Consider the following 13,695-nt stretch of genomic DNA (forward strand, 5'->3'; position numbering starts at 1 on the left):
TAACTCAAAACCAAAAAACATACAAAGGAAAGAAGCAGCCCTAACCTACCAATCAGGAATTGAGTTTCCAGGGATAACATCCTTACCTCCTTTCACTGAGATGACTGCAACAAGAAAAAGTATTACTTTCATTTCATTTGCTACCAGAGTTTAAATATCCTGGTAAATCCTATTCTCAGCTTTCAAGATACTTAAAACAAAACAACAATAACAACAAAAACCACCATTCTGAAGAGGGAGAGGAAGAAAAGCAGAAAATCAGACACCTGTCTATGGAAGATTAACTTTACAAAATACAGAAAAGCCTACACACTGCCTGTCATGTTCTAAAACTCACTTGGCATTTCAGTACCACTTGTACAGCCCAAACCTAGAAAACCAAACAATTCTATAAAGATAGACAGAAAATGATAAATGGAGATACAAATTTACTACAATATAGCATTGGAAACCAGTTGGTTAGGAATGGACCAGAAAATGCAACTGTAAATCAAGCAATAAAGGAGTAATTCCTGCTAAGCATATTCTTAATTTTAAGGTAAAAAATACTGTCATTACAGATTTTTGCTGTCCATTGAGTATGACAATAAGACAGGATGTCAACATGTCTGGACCCACGTAAGACTTTTTCCAATGAGGCATTTACAAATTTAAATTATGGTCATGGTTGTCAAATGGCAACAGGTGGAAGTTTTCACATGCGAAGAGCATTACAGAGGAGGAAAAGAAAGTTTCGATAGAACAATAATATATTAGGCCTGAGTAAACAAACGCCATCAAAGAAAACTCTGGCTGACTTCATTTCCTTCTGGTAACTCAGTACATGCAGTATGTGTACCAACTACTTGTTCATTCCTGAATGGACTGCCAAGTACTAGAGCCAATATTTACAGTTTCTAATGCTCTAATTAGTCAGATATTTTAAAGGAAAACTGGAATGATTTTGCCAGATTCTTAGACCTAATTCCCTGAAGGGCTTTGATTGTCTAATAATATAAATCCCTGTTATAAGAGAGATATATCCTTTTTCATTAAATGAAAGCATGTAGAGCGGAAAGTGCATTCATGGAAACCGGGCTGATGGAAACATTAGCTGGTGTGAGCCAGTTTAATTTTTCTTTCATTCAGCACTCTAACAACATCCTGAAGCACAGAATAATCCAAAAGCTGATCTGGGATACAATATCAACTGAGATAAAAAGTAATGTGATTTAAGACATCACAAAGAGCACCAGCAAAAGTACTACTGTGATTTCAGCAGCTTGTATATTAGAGAACAAGAGCAACATGGTACTTATGCATTATACCTTCCCATCCAAAGACTGGCCTGACAGGATGTTACAGAGGATGACTTTTCACCAGGGTCTTCAGAGGTGGAGCTCTGGGCCAACACCCCTGATGCCTGACTTGTGATGTCTTTATAAAGCTGAATGAACTGGTACAAATTCATGATCCGCGAGGCTTCGACAACGCCAGTGCTTTTGTTAATCTAAAAATACACACACAAAAAAAGTTCATAATTTCTCTGGCCATTTAAAAAAAATATTTTATTTAAATTCCAGTTAGTTAACATACAGTGTAATATTAGCTTCAGGTGTAGAATTTAGTACAGACAACACCCAGTGCTCACAAGCATCCTCCTTAATCCCCACCACCTATTTCATCCATCCCCCTTCTCCGATCAATTTTTCCCAAAAAGGGGGAACAAATATTAAGTCAAACATCCTAAGAAATAAAAGTTTTCAATGTTTGCAAATTAACTAACAAGAGAGAAAGAGTCTGAGCAAACAAAGTGGAGTTCAAGGTACTTGCACACATTTATCTCATTTGATACTCAAAATAACTCTGTTGGGTTGATTAGGCATCACCCTGTCTAGAGCTGATGAGGTCAGACAACTTTCCCAGACCTAAAAAATGAATTTTAGAGATCAGGATTGACAATTCTTTTTAATTTCTTAAGGAATTTGACTAAAAGATTTATTCGAATCCAACACCCACATGCCCTTCTACTATAACTGAAACAACTGATTGTTTTCTTGAATATCGTAAAGTTCTATTTTATACCAAAATCCCCAAACTAAAGCAAGAAAAATTACATTAAAGTAAATCCTAACAAAAAGTGGTTGAATTCTTCCCAGAAGGCTATTTTGCGTTTTGGCAAGGCCCCCCCCCTTTATTTTGGCCAAAAATTCATTTAATATGAAGTGCAACCAGGGCCTACAGATCGTACCTCTCCTGAGTTTACGTTCTTTTTTTTTTTTTTTAATTTAAGATTTTATTTATTTGACAGAGAGATAGAGAGAGCCAGAGAGCACAAGCTGGAGGAATGGCAGAGTGAGAGGGAGAAGCAGACTCCCCGCTGAGCAGGGAGCCCAACGTTGGGCTCGATCCCAAGCTCCTGGGATCATAACCTGAACCGAAGGCAGACGCTTAACTGACTGAGTCACCCAGGCATCCCTGGGTCTTACATTCTTAATGTGAGGAGATATTTGGGGCAACTGTGAGGTAAGAGGTAAGGAGAGATAATAGTGCTTTCATAAGACTTAGGGAATCATAGAGTGGGGCATATATTTTCTTTTGAAGTGACCAAAGTGAGTAAGGTTGAGAGGGTACTGTTCTTGGAGAATCTCAAGTAACCAGTGACAGACTACTGATGTGAAAGACTTTTTTTTTTAGCACAGGGGATGGTATGGAAGACTGTGGGAACAGAAGCAATGAAATCTACTAAGTACATATCAAAGTTAATAGAACAAACAAAATCAGAAAAAATTTACAAAGAAACGAATGCAGGAAGAGGGACAGAAAGCCTTAAAATTGTGCACAAAGTAGGTTTTGAAGTGTGTTGATGGAACTGGGCATATGGGAAAGTGAAGTAGATAGGTTACTATTAAAAAAATTGTTATATCAACATTTCAATACTTGGAATGAAAATAATAATAGTTGTAACTAATGTTTATTAACTGTTTATTATCTGAGAAGGCAGTGAGAAAAAAACTAAGAATCAAGTATGAATCAGATTCTATGTTGTGAAGATGGCAGAACAATCTCTAAAACTGATTACATTTGGGGAAGGTAAAATCTATATGGAGATGCAGATATGTAAGATTCTTTGTAATAAAAGATTATATGTGAGACAGAGGACAAATGTATAAAATTAAAGGTGATGGGAATTTATAGAGGCTTATACAACACTTTCAGTGCTGAGGAAATTAGACCAGTCTGCACAGTTCAGAAGAAATAAGGGAATAATTCCTATAAACTTGGTATCTAATAGCAAGGTTTACTAAACTAAGCTTCTATAATCATAGGATTCATGCATGTACTGTGTGCACTGCTCTAGGCACTGGTGATCTTGTGTGTATAAAACAAATAAAATCCCTGCCCTCATGGAGGTTACACTATAGGCAGGAGAGACAAAATACAGATTAGGTGAAATGGAAATAAGTATTATGGAGAAGATTAAACAGAGAAGAGGATATACTGAAGGGCTGTAGGGAAGGCCTCAAAGAGAAGGTGATATTTAAGAACTGGAAAAGGAGAAGGAATGAGTCACTTGGATATCTGGGTACAGGTTATTCCGGGTTGGAAGAATAGGAAGTGTGATGGCTGTTAGGCAGAAGTGCACCTGGTGAGGAACACGAGGTGTCCATCAAGGAGCGCAGGGTGGCTGGACTAGAATGAGAGAGGGAATGAGAGTGGTAGAAGCTAAGGTTAGGGGGATGAGGTGGAGACAGAATGTACAGGACGTCTCTAATCATAGTAATAAATTTGGCTTTTATTCCAAGTGCATGGGAAGTCACTGGAAAATTTTGAGTCAAGGACTAATATGATTTGATTTCATTTCAGATTGTAAGTGGAACAGACTGGTTGTTGTGCTGAGACTAGACAGAATAATGGGGACAAGGGCAGAAGCAGGGAAACCAGTTAGGGGGTTATTAGCACAAGCCTTGTGAAAGATGATGGTTGCTAAGAGTAGGGTGGTAGCAGTGGAGATGGTGAAAACTGGCCAGATTCTGAATATATTTTGAAGAGAAACCTGTCAGGATTCATTTAAGGACTGACTGTGGAATAGGAGAGAAAAAGAGAAGACAAGGATGGTTGGTGCCAAGGTTTTGATTTAAGTAACAAGATGGATGAGAATAACACAATTAATGAAGTTTCTTTTTTTTTTTAAAAGATTTTATTTATTTATTTGACAGAGATAGAGACAGCCAGCGAGAAAGGGAACACAAGCAGGGGGAGTGGGAGAGGAAGAAGCAGGCTCATAGTGGAGGAGCCTGATGGGGGCTCGATCCCGTAACGCCGGGATCACGCCCTGAGCCGAAGGCAGATGCTTAACCGCTGTGCCACCCAGGCACCCCAATTAATGAAGTTTCTTAATAGCCATCTTAGTCCATAATTTTAATTGACCCATTAATTTTTCTGATATTATTCCCACAAGATATTTCATTTAAACATCATTTAGATTCTTTCTTTCTTTTTTTTTTTTTAAAGATTTTATTTATTTATTAGACAGAGATAGAGACAGCCAGTGAGAGAGGGAACACAGCAGGGGAGAGGGAGAGGAAGAAGCAGGCTCCCAACCGAGGAGCCCGATGTGGGACTCGATCCCGGAACGCCAGGATCACGCCCTGAGGAAGGCAGATGCCTAACGACTGCGCTACCCAGGCGCTACCATTTAGATTATTTATTATAATGCACTAGATATTGTTTCAGGAAAATCATGGTAGTATTTGACAGTCATGATAAGGTCTTTTTGTAAATACAGAAGTTTATAGTACAATTGTTTAGTTGTTCAATATTAAGAAATATGAAATTTCCTCTCAGTTTTCCATATAGGATTTCAACTCTTTTTTTCTAATGTTAACACTGACTTCTCATAGATTCTTTCAAAAAGAACCTAGGGAATGCAAATAAAACATTTCTTTAGAGTAGATCTAAAATCAAGAAAAATTACACAAATGAGAACTCAGGTTGCCTATTGAGGGAGAGAGAGAATCTCAAGCAGACTGCGCTCAGCACGGAGCCCCACATGGGGCTTGATCCCATGACCCTGAGATCATAACTTGAGCCAAAATCAAGAGTCAGCTGCTTAACTGACAGAGCCACCCAGGTGCCCCTGCGTATGTCTTTAATACTTGTGTTTTTCTATTTAGAATCTTTGGGAAGATGTTTAGTCACATACAGATATAATGGTTAGAGATACTGAAGTGAAAAAAATTTGACTAACAGTAAATTAACATCTTAAACATTAATTCTATATTTGCCAAAGAGAAACAACAGAATACCAAGGGATCAGAAACCTGACAGTCATATTCCCACAGCTCTCTACAATTTATACTGGTTTCTTCGATGTGAGCTGAGTACTTTATGAGGTAAAGATGGATAGAGAATGTAATTTAGGTATTATACTATATCAATCAACAAGGAAAACTTCAACCTTTCCCAGTCATTTAAAATGACAGTATTTCTTCTACAGATTTTTGTTCACTCAACATAGTATATGTTCCTATATGAGTTCCTAACAGGTGCAAAGTAGTACAGGCCGTAAGAGATACAAGGATGAATCTAGATAGATTTCCTTCCCTCAGAAGTTTACCACCTACTAGGGGAGCTTAGAACCCAAATAATGCAGAATTCTTAATGCAGAATTTAGTTATGAAATATGAATAAAATGCTTTTGGAGTTTGGAAGATGCAAGAGAATTTCTATTAAGGAAAACTTTATGGATGAGATGGAATTTGAGTTGGACCTTTAAAGAGACATCAAGTTTGACATCGATAAAAAGATGTGGCAGAAACTATTAGCTGATTACCGACATGCCATTCCCTCTTTTCATTGCCAGCAGAGCCCTGATTTTGTTTTGGTGTCTACCACTCCCTGAAATGACTCATGAGTCAGTCCTGGTCAGTCTAACCTAAACCAATCACAGTAATTGAAGTCCCTCCGTCAGTGTAAAAGAAGGGGACATGAGCTAATAGTGATCTGATGAATTGAGAAGAGGGATCTGCTAGGTCTTTGAATTAACCAATCCAGGAACTGCTTTGTAAGGATTTCTTAATAAGTGAGAAAATACATATTGTTTTTCTTTAAACTAGTGTAACAGGAGTTTTCTGACTAGTAAGTGACGGCAATTTAAATGACAGAAGAATGGACATTCTAGCTGAAGGAAGTCAATGAGCAGAGGTACCAACGTGGAAAAGTAACAGCTCTATAACCTTCAATTAGTTAAGCCTGGTGAGACCGGAGTGCAAAAGGTGACAGTGGTAAATAAAGCAGAAAAGATAGTCTGGATTGACGGATTCAGAGGACCTTGGATGCCAGGTTAACAAGCTGGGACTATTTTGTAGTCATTGAAGAACTGTTGAGGAGTTTTTAGCAGGAAAGTGATCTGATGAGAGTTGTGCTTTAGAAAGGTAATCTTAGTTAGAATTAAGAGAAGAATTTGGAGATGTGGTGATTAATCATGAATCTAAGGTAACCTGGATGAGAAGAGGAGCGTTGAACTATAGTTACAGTCTCCTAGACGGCATGGAATTTGTCTTATGGATAAACTGGAAATGAAACCCGGTAGAGGTAAAATTGACAAGATCAGAGAGCTAATTACTGTGAAGAAGGCAAGAAAAGGAGTCAGAATGTATGTTTTTCAGAAACAACCTTTGTGACTAGAGTTCTTATAAATTCACCCTTGTGTCCTTTGAAGTTGACTTTCAAATAGTCCTGAACATTATGTGCATGTAAATTCGCAGCTGTGAGATGAGGGGAGTAGGGGAGATACTGAGCCTATCTGAATGAATTTTATAAGTTTTTAAGCTCAGTTCTTCATTTCTTCTTTACTTTATTCCTTTGCAAAGTCAAAAGTTGCAGACTCCCAGAGTTCTTTTGAGAGTATGTGTATTTATAACACTGTAAAAAGAAAAAACTCTAATGAATTTAACATAAATATAAACCCAATAACAAAAACAAGCAAAAAAACCAGAAAATGAAAAAAAATATGTGGTTGGTATACAAGTGCTGAGTCTAGGAATCAAAGTATAAATAACAAACAGGATGTCAGATCAAGTTGTCAGTGTTTCAGTGTGTGTTCTGTTACTATGATTGGTCACACATTACACACTGCATAAAGTTACACTGACACCCACACTAGTACCACTATTAGCTACCTCTGTGATAAGTAATGCAAAATTTTTTAATGATGTTTTCTGACAGCTATTATATTGCTCTTTAACATTTGGACTTTTAAAAATAATCAACTAAGTAAATGTTTAGTGTGGACAGACCCAGCTGAATTGTATTAAACTATGCTGTGTATTCTCTCTAAATCAACTGTAAACTTTAACAAGTGCCATTCAGCTTCAGGCACTTAGCCAAGTCTGGAATTAACATCTCTCTGTCTTTGCTTCCCTGAACTCTTTAAAGTTCTTTTACTAGTTAAGATGAGTAGAACGGCTAATTTGATGAAATATCCATAATCAATCCTTCTACGCTTAAAGCATACTACTGGCAATTGACCCACTGGGAAAACATGTCATATTATTTGGGTAACCCCCGGGGGTCCATGACACAAAAGAAAAAATATCCTTACCCAGTAGTTCTCTACGGGTTAATCAGGAATGGAATTCAGGGCATTCATGAATGCTCAATTTATTGTTTACATGCATATGGATGGTTTTATTGTTTATTTTAGGGCAGGAGTTGGGGTAGGAGAAGGCCTAGTAAAATTTATTCCTTTATTTTCAACAAAAGGTTTGTGGCCTCAAAAAGGTTAATAACCACCTTTCTACCCATTGGTGGATGACAGCTGCCATTATACTTTTTAGCATAGTTGATATATTCAATTATCTAAAATTTAAAAACCAACTAAAAGACATTGCATCAAAAATTGGGGATGTACTGTATGGTGACTAATATAACAAAATAAAAATTATAAAAAAACAAAAGACAGTGCACTGATGGTGAAAAATCCACTCTATAACTAAAAATTTCTAAAAACAAAGACAAACCAAAAACCACACAAAAACCAAAACACAAAACCTAAAAATACCCAAATCTTTCTAATGGATTTTTAAATTATTAAGTGAATGAAATTATTCTTCTTACAAGAAATGATTTCCTAAGATAACCTTAATTTTTAAGGTGTCATCTTAGAGCTAAGCAGGTTGTTACCTCAGGATTTCATAGCCAGCTAAAATTCGAAAAGAGAGGATTAAGGATAAGAGGTTACTACCACCTCCTTTTATTATAAAAATCTCTGCTATATGGCAACTATATAACCAATGAGATTCAAACAGTTAAACTGGAAGGCAATAACACTAACAAAACTATGTCTTACACAGTTTTACAAATAAATGTTAATAACTGTTAATAATTAGCAAATTATTAGCATTTATTTCTACTATACTATACTATTAAATGTGGCTCTAGTCACCAAAAGAATTTAAGTTCAGAGTTGGAAGTCTCTATCATTCTCACCTTGGTACAGACCACACGTACAACCACTTTCCAAAAGGCAGAGGAATCAGACCCAGGTTGTACCTCAAATAGAAGATGTTTCTCCTGGCCAGAAGCCACTTTAGCAGTTCTGAAAAGCGAAAACACATTTGTTAATTTTATGCAAAGTCTTATAAAATAATGGAGTTATGAAACCAGATTCAAGAAACACTTTAAAACAGAGAAGAAAATTTGAAGAAAATACAGAGACAAATAACAATAACAATCATAACAGATTCTTAAAACACAGGGATAGAGAATGTTTTGATTATAAACATACAACTAAGTTTTTAACGTCAACAGCATAGCTGAAAGAATACTTATAAATCTTTTTATGTCCTATCTCACTGGTTTTTAAATGCTTAACAAAGACATCTAGAAAAAACATGCCCAAGGAATCAGATACTTAAAGAAAAAGTTTGGCTGGTTTCACTTATCCACATATTGATTATTACCTTGGATGTATAAAGAGTGAAAAGATCTTGCTCTTGGTTGGGTTCTAATTTAAGCAATAACATACACCTCTATGAAATTTTTTTTTTTTAAATAATTTGGGACTGGATCAAAGCAAATGATTTTGAGACACCTTAAATACAGCTTTGCTGTTTTCCTCCAGCAGAGTAATTTTAATTTAGACAGCCACAGGATTCTAGCATAAAAATATAACTTTTAGAAGGTAATTCAATATATTCCCATTAATGCCAATTTAAATTAGATCAAAGATATACTTAAATAATGTGGCTCCCTTTTATCATTAATCCATTTCTCTCTGAGCACCAGTGGGGATGTCACCTTAGAACTAAATGACGGACAGCTAAATAGAGGTCACTGAAAATGAAGCAACTAGCCCTGGGTAGCAAAGTCTGCCAGTGAAAGTAGTTCATCTGTGGCAGTTCCCAGCTGTTTTCTAGCTATCGAGCCATGCTTCTTCTGTACAGGTTGAACTTTATAATTCTCAGACGGCACTGCCCTTGTGAAATGCCCAACTCTGACCCATGGAAATCAGTTTTAAGAAGCAAATCCAGTCAACGTCCTACGCTAAATAAATAAAAGGAAGATATTCTTTACCATCATTTCTGTATTACACAGTAAGCTTAGCTTGTGCATCCCTACGTATGACATAATTTATCTGGTAGTTCCAAGATTCTAAAGGGATGGTAAATGTCATTGATTACTCTTCATAAGAGTCAAAACAATAAACTTAAAAAAGCATTCCATTCATGCTCCTATTAAATTCTTTATCTATTTTTACTCCTTGAGAATGAAGCATGAGAGACTACGGACTCTGAGAAACAAACTGAGGGCTTCAGAGGGGAGGTGGGTGGGGGAATGGGATGGACTGGTGATAGGTAGTAAGGAGGGCACGTGTTGCATGGTGCACTGGGTGTTATACACAACTGATGAAGCATTGAGCTTTACATTGGAAACCAGGGATGTACTGTATGGTGACTAACATAATATAATAAAAAAACATTAAAAAAAAAATAAGAATATGGTACCAGAAGTAATGCCTCAAATACTACCATTTGGATAATCTAAAAAAAGAAAAAAGTAAAATGCTGGAGTTTTATGGCTATATTTTTATTATAAAAGATCACACAATACATAAATATACACAGTAAAACGTACAATCTCTCTTCACTGCCCCCTTTTCCACCGATTTCCCAGAAACAGTGTGTATACTTACAGTTCATTTTCTATGAATTTATATGTATATTCATACAGGATCCATCCATATATCCCTACAGGATTTCTTTCTTTCTTTTTTTAATGAATGAAATCCATTGTTTCTTTTTATTTTTTAAATTCTTTTTTAAAATTTAAATTCAATTAATTAACATATAATGCATTATGAGTTTCAGAGGAAATCCAGTGTTTCTAAAAGAAACTATCTTCTAAGATAACTCACTTTTAAGACATTCTTTTTTCTTCATGACTGGGATAATAATAGTAGATTCTAATTTAATAGCTTCTACACAGATCAGTATAAAAATTGATATAATAAAGAAAAAATTCACAAAGAAAAGGCATAGTTCTAGTAGATATGCACTTTAAGAAGGCAGAGGAATTTAAATTCAATCTTAGAAATCTATTCAAGAGTTAAAGAGATTTAAAGACGGTATCTAATTAGAAAATATTAATAAACAAAATACCCTATTCTTCGGTGGTGACAAATGAATTATTACTATTTATATATTTCTCTGGCAAAAATAATGCTCAGTAACAAACAGAGAAGATTTATTTATTAACCAGATGAATTGGTTGATGTATAGAAACCTGAGTGCCCTTTGAGTATCCCAGGAACCTTTTTCTAGAGTGGCTAATTGGCTTATTCTCTTCTATTATGCGTCCCTTTAGTGCTTTCAAACAAGAATCGATTTATAAGCCTGTGTTTTAAATTCAATTTTAAGTTCGTTTGGTTTCTTTGTTCCTATTATATGTTTTAAAATAGTCACACAGCAAGTCTTGTAGTAGGTACTCAATATATATTTGCTAACTGCTGCTGAGATATTCAGTCTTACCAATCAATATTTCTGGTTACCTCTTAGACAGTCATGGCATGTGGGACATATGTCAGGGAGAAAAAATAAAACGAAAAAGAGCAAGTCTTACATATCATTAAGTTCAGCTACTCTCCCAAGAAATTCTTCGTAAGTTAAGGAGCCACTTTCTCGAACCAATGTGACATGTTTTGCTACTTTTTCTGGTAACTTGTTAAAAACCAACTGTGTCTGATCTGAAATTTGCTGTCCCATGATGAAAGGATGTCTTGAAATCCAGAAACAGTGTTGCTTCACATAGTTATCTGTCAAATATATACAAAAGTTACTTTTATATACACTATAAAAGCAGCAATATACTCATCCCTTCAAGAAAAACTAGGAATACCTTTAAGTGAGAGTTCAGTAGACTTAAATGAATCTAAGGTGGAACTTATTTAAAAGACCATATTTTTATTTTTTAAATAAGTTTTTAAAAAGATTTTATTTATTTATTTGAGAGAGAGAGAGAGAGAGCGCCCGAGTGCAAGCACAAGCAGGGAGGAGTGGCAGAGGGAGAGGGAGAAGCAGGCTCTCCACTGAGCAGGGAGCTTGATGCGGGGCTCGATCCCAGGACCTATGACCTGAGCCGAAGGCAGATGCTTAACCTACTGAGCCACCCAGGTGCCCCTATATTTCTATTTTTTAAGATCAGATAGCTAAATGAAAAAACAGAATTCACTTATGTTATTGGTAGGGTGGTAAACTTCTAATTCCTCTAATTTTGCCAATTCAAAACCATTACACACACACACACACACACACACACACACACACACAGAGGCATTTAAGTGCTTGTATTTAATAGGAAGCTTGTTTACAAAATTTTCCCAGGCACATTTCCTGACTACTTACCATGTGTCAGACTACTAAGGGCTTCCCATATATTACCACATTTATTTCTTACAATAACCCTAAGAGGTAGGCATTATTATATTCCTACTTTTACAAAAAATGAAATAGAGCTAAGTAACTTACCTACAATGGTAAGCAGTTGAAGTGAACTTTGAACTTATGTTTTCAGATTCTACTGCTCATGTTCTTGACCACTCCCAAGATATATAATCATGATATAATTACATCAGTCAAAGAACATTTGTTGTTGAATTACTTTATTTGTAAATGTGTAACTTACTTCTAATTATAAAATATATGCAAATTAAACAGGTTTTTGGTTTGAAAACCTAAGAAAATTAAAATATTAAATAATTTAACCACCTTCCATTTTCTGCTTAGGAAAAAAAAAGCACCTTTGCTTTCTAACTTCCCCAGGTGTTTTAAACTTAGAGTTTATATAATTTGTTTTCTAAGTATGGTGACATTTTAGTTAAAAGGCTAGATCACTACTTTAATAATCTACTATCAATATAGATCAATAAGTTATTGAATTCCTTAAAAATATAATCACAAAACATTTATTTAACAACTAAAGTCTTGAAAGATATAAGTCTATGAATTGTGGCTAGAGAAGAATTGAATGTGTTTATTTTACAAAGTTTTTTCCTTTGGTAAATAATGATTTATCAGAATATCAAGTATTGAGAATATGGTTAAAATAGAAAATAAAGTTTTAGTATTTTTGTCTATGCTGTCTTATTCTGTAACTTAATATGAAAATCCCTATTCAGCACAAACACTACTACTACTACTTTTGATCACTCCCATTGTGATCTTCTAAGCACTTTACATGTATTCACGAACTCAGTCATTCAAATCTCCATAATAACCATTTCACAGATGAAGAAACAGGATAGTCAAGGAAATAAGCACAGAGAGGTTAAAGTAACAAAGTCACATAGCTAACAGGGTTTATTTGTAATATAAAGTTAGAAGAAGAAAAAAGCAGGGGCATCTGGGCAGCTCAGTAGATTGAACTGACCACTCTTGATTTCAGCTGGGGTCACTTTCTTGGGGTGGTGAGATCACCCCTGCCTCGGGCTCCCCAGTGGAAACTCTGCTTGAGATTCTCTCCCTCTGCCCCCACCCCTGCATGTGAGGGCACTCGCTTGCACATGCACTCTCTAAAATAAATAAATAAATCTTAAAAAAGAAAAGAATTACAATTAAAAAAATCTGATTCCCTGTCCCAAGAAATCATATTTTATCTACTCACCAAAAACTATCATTTTTCTTGCACACAAATTAACACTCATATAAAGCAGGTTAAATAGTAATAATTTTATAGGAAATGTTTGCCAGGAAACTGCTTTATTATTTAATTAAAAAATAATAAAGCTCTAATTCCAAAACGTAAAATATGTATAACTCTAAAATATAAAACCATTTACAATAAGAGTTTTCAGTAACCATAAATATGTAAATTTGCTTTTGGTATTAAAATTTAGGTTACTGTATTTGAGATTTATTCTTTTAGTCACATTAAATAAAGGAAAAGAACTATTATACTAAAAAAGAAAACCCAACAATTACTGTTTTGAATCTGAGCCTACTTGGCAACAATAAATATTATATTACAGAGATAAATGAAAGGAAGTTGTTGAGGAAGATCCAGGTCACCCAAAAAATCTCTGAAGGCGAAATTACGTATTTTAAATACGGCCAAGTGGATTCATAGCAACTGTATCCAAAGAGAAGGATCTTAGTTTAGAGATGGTCTCTGGGGTATTCAACATCAGTGGTTTCTGGTTTGACAGTCTAGTAAAAT

General features: G+C 35.3%; 1 protein-coding gene across 2 annotated transcripts in view; it reads right to left on the bottom strand.

Annotated features, from left to right (window-relative positions):
- Positions 1 to 13,695, bottom strand: part of RNF141 (ring finger protein 141) — a 32,507-nt gene that overhangs the window by 11,130 nt on the left and 7,682 nt on the right. For both annotated transcript variants that reach the window (XM_002916144.4, XM_034666567.1), the window contains exons 2-4: positions 11,104 to 11,296; positions 8,473 to 8,581; positions 1,308 to 1,489 (exon numbers count right to left, since the gene is read on the bottom strand). In XM_002916144.4, the coding sequence (XP_002916190.1) occupies positions 1,308 to 1,489; positions 8,473 to 8,581; positions 11,104 to 11,246 (434 nt within the window). In that variant the 5' untranslated portion in view covers positions 11,247 to 11,296. The remainder of the gene's footprint in view (positions 1 to 1,307; positions 1,490 to 8,472; positions 8,582 to 11,103; positions 11,297 to 13,695) is intronic.

This window comes from Ailuropoda melanoleuca, chromosome 8 (genome assembly GCF_002007445.2).
Source record: "Ailuropoda melanoleuca isolate Jingjing chromosome 8, ASM200744v2, whole genome shotgun sequence".
NCBI lineage: Eukaryota > Metazoa > Chordata > Mammalia > Carnivora > Ursidae > Ailuropoda > Ailuropoda melanoleuca.